General features: G+C 58.0%; 1 protein-coding gene across 1 annotated transcript; it reads right to left on the bottom strand.

Moving 5' to 3' along the window:
• Positions 1–15: 15 nt before the first annotated feature.
• NGA_0139800 (5 -3 exoribonuclease) lies at positions 16–618 on the bottom strand (the record flags this gene model as incomplete). The annotated part of the gene is made up of 2 exons (XM_005855406.1): positions 367–618; positions 16–238 (listed from the first exon to the last, which is right to left on the bottom strand). Coding segments are annotated over exons 1-2 (474 nt in total), but the record flags the coding sequence as incomplete, so codon positions are not given.
• Positions 619–631: the final 13 nt, after the last annotated feature.

Below are 631 nucleotides of genomic sequence, written 5' to 3' on the forward strand. Positions count from 1 at the left end.
GATGCGTTGAAACATCTTGCGCTCGTCCAGCACGATCAACTCCTCCGCGTTCGCGTGCGTGCACATGTGGATGATCCCGTTCATGTCCAGGTAGAAATTTTCCACTTTCGCCGTCTCCGTCCCCAACGTCTCCCCCACGCGTTGTTGTACCGCCGGGTACAAATCCACAAGCCACCGAAAAAGCTTCGGAATACCCATCACCACGACGCTTTCACGACGGAAGGACGGAGGCAAGGGGCTGTGTGTATGGTAGTGCGGGGATGTGTGGGTGGCTGTGCGCGCGTATATGTCCTTCGCATGCCCCTCGTGGACAGAGAGCTCGCCTCGAACACCTCCCGTCCATCATTCCTACGCCGGCCTACGCACCTTGCCTTCCCTCGGTTGACACCGACGGTCCTCAATGACGGTGATGTTGGAGAAAGAAAGGCGTGTGTCCCTACCATGTACAACAAGATGCCTACAACCGCAGGAAATGCCCTCGGGCGCCGCGGTTTGTGGCAATAGTTTCGGTCATTGCCGCGGTCCATCACGCTTGCGTCGCCATCCCCGCGTCCATGACTTGCCAGCGGTCTTCTCCTTGTCCTTCTCGGAGCATCCATCCGCGGTGCCCTGATCATTGATGTCGTCAAAG

The sequence above is a fragment of the Nannochloropsis gaditana genome (assembly GCF_000240725.1).
Source record: "Nannochloropsis gaditana CCMP526 unplaced genomic scaffold scaffold206, whole genome shotgun sequence".
Lineage (NCBI taxonomy): Eukaryota > Eustigmatophyceae > Eustigmatales > Monodopsidaceae > Microchloropsis > Microchloropsis gaditana.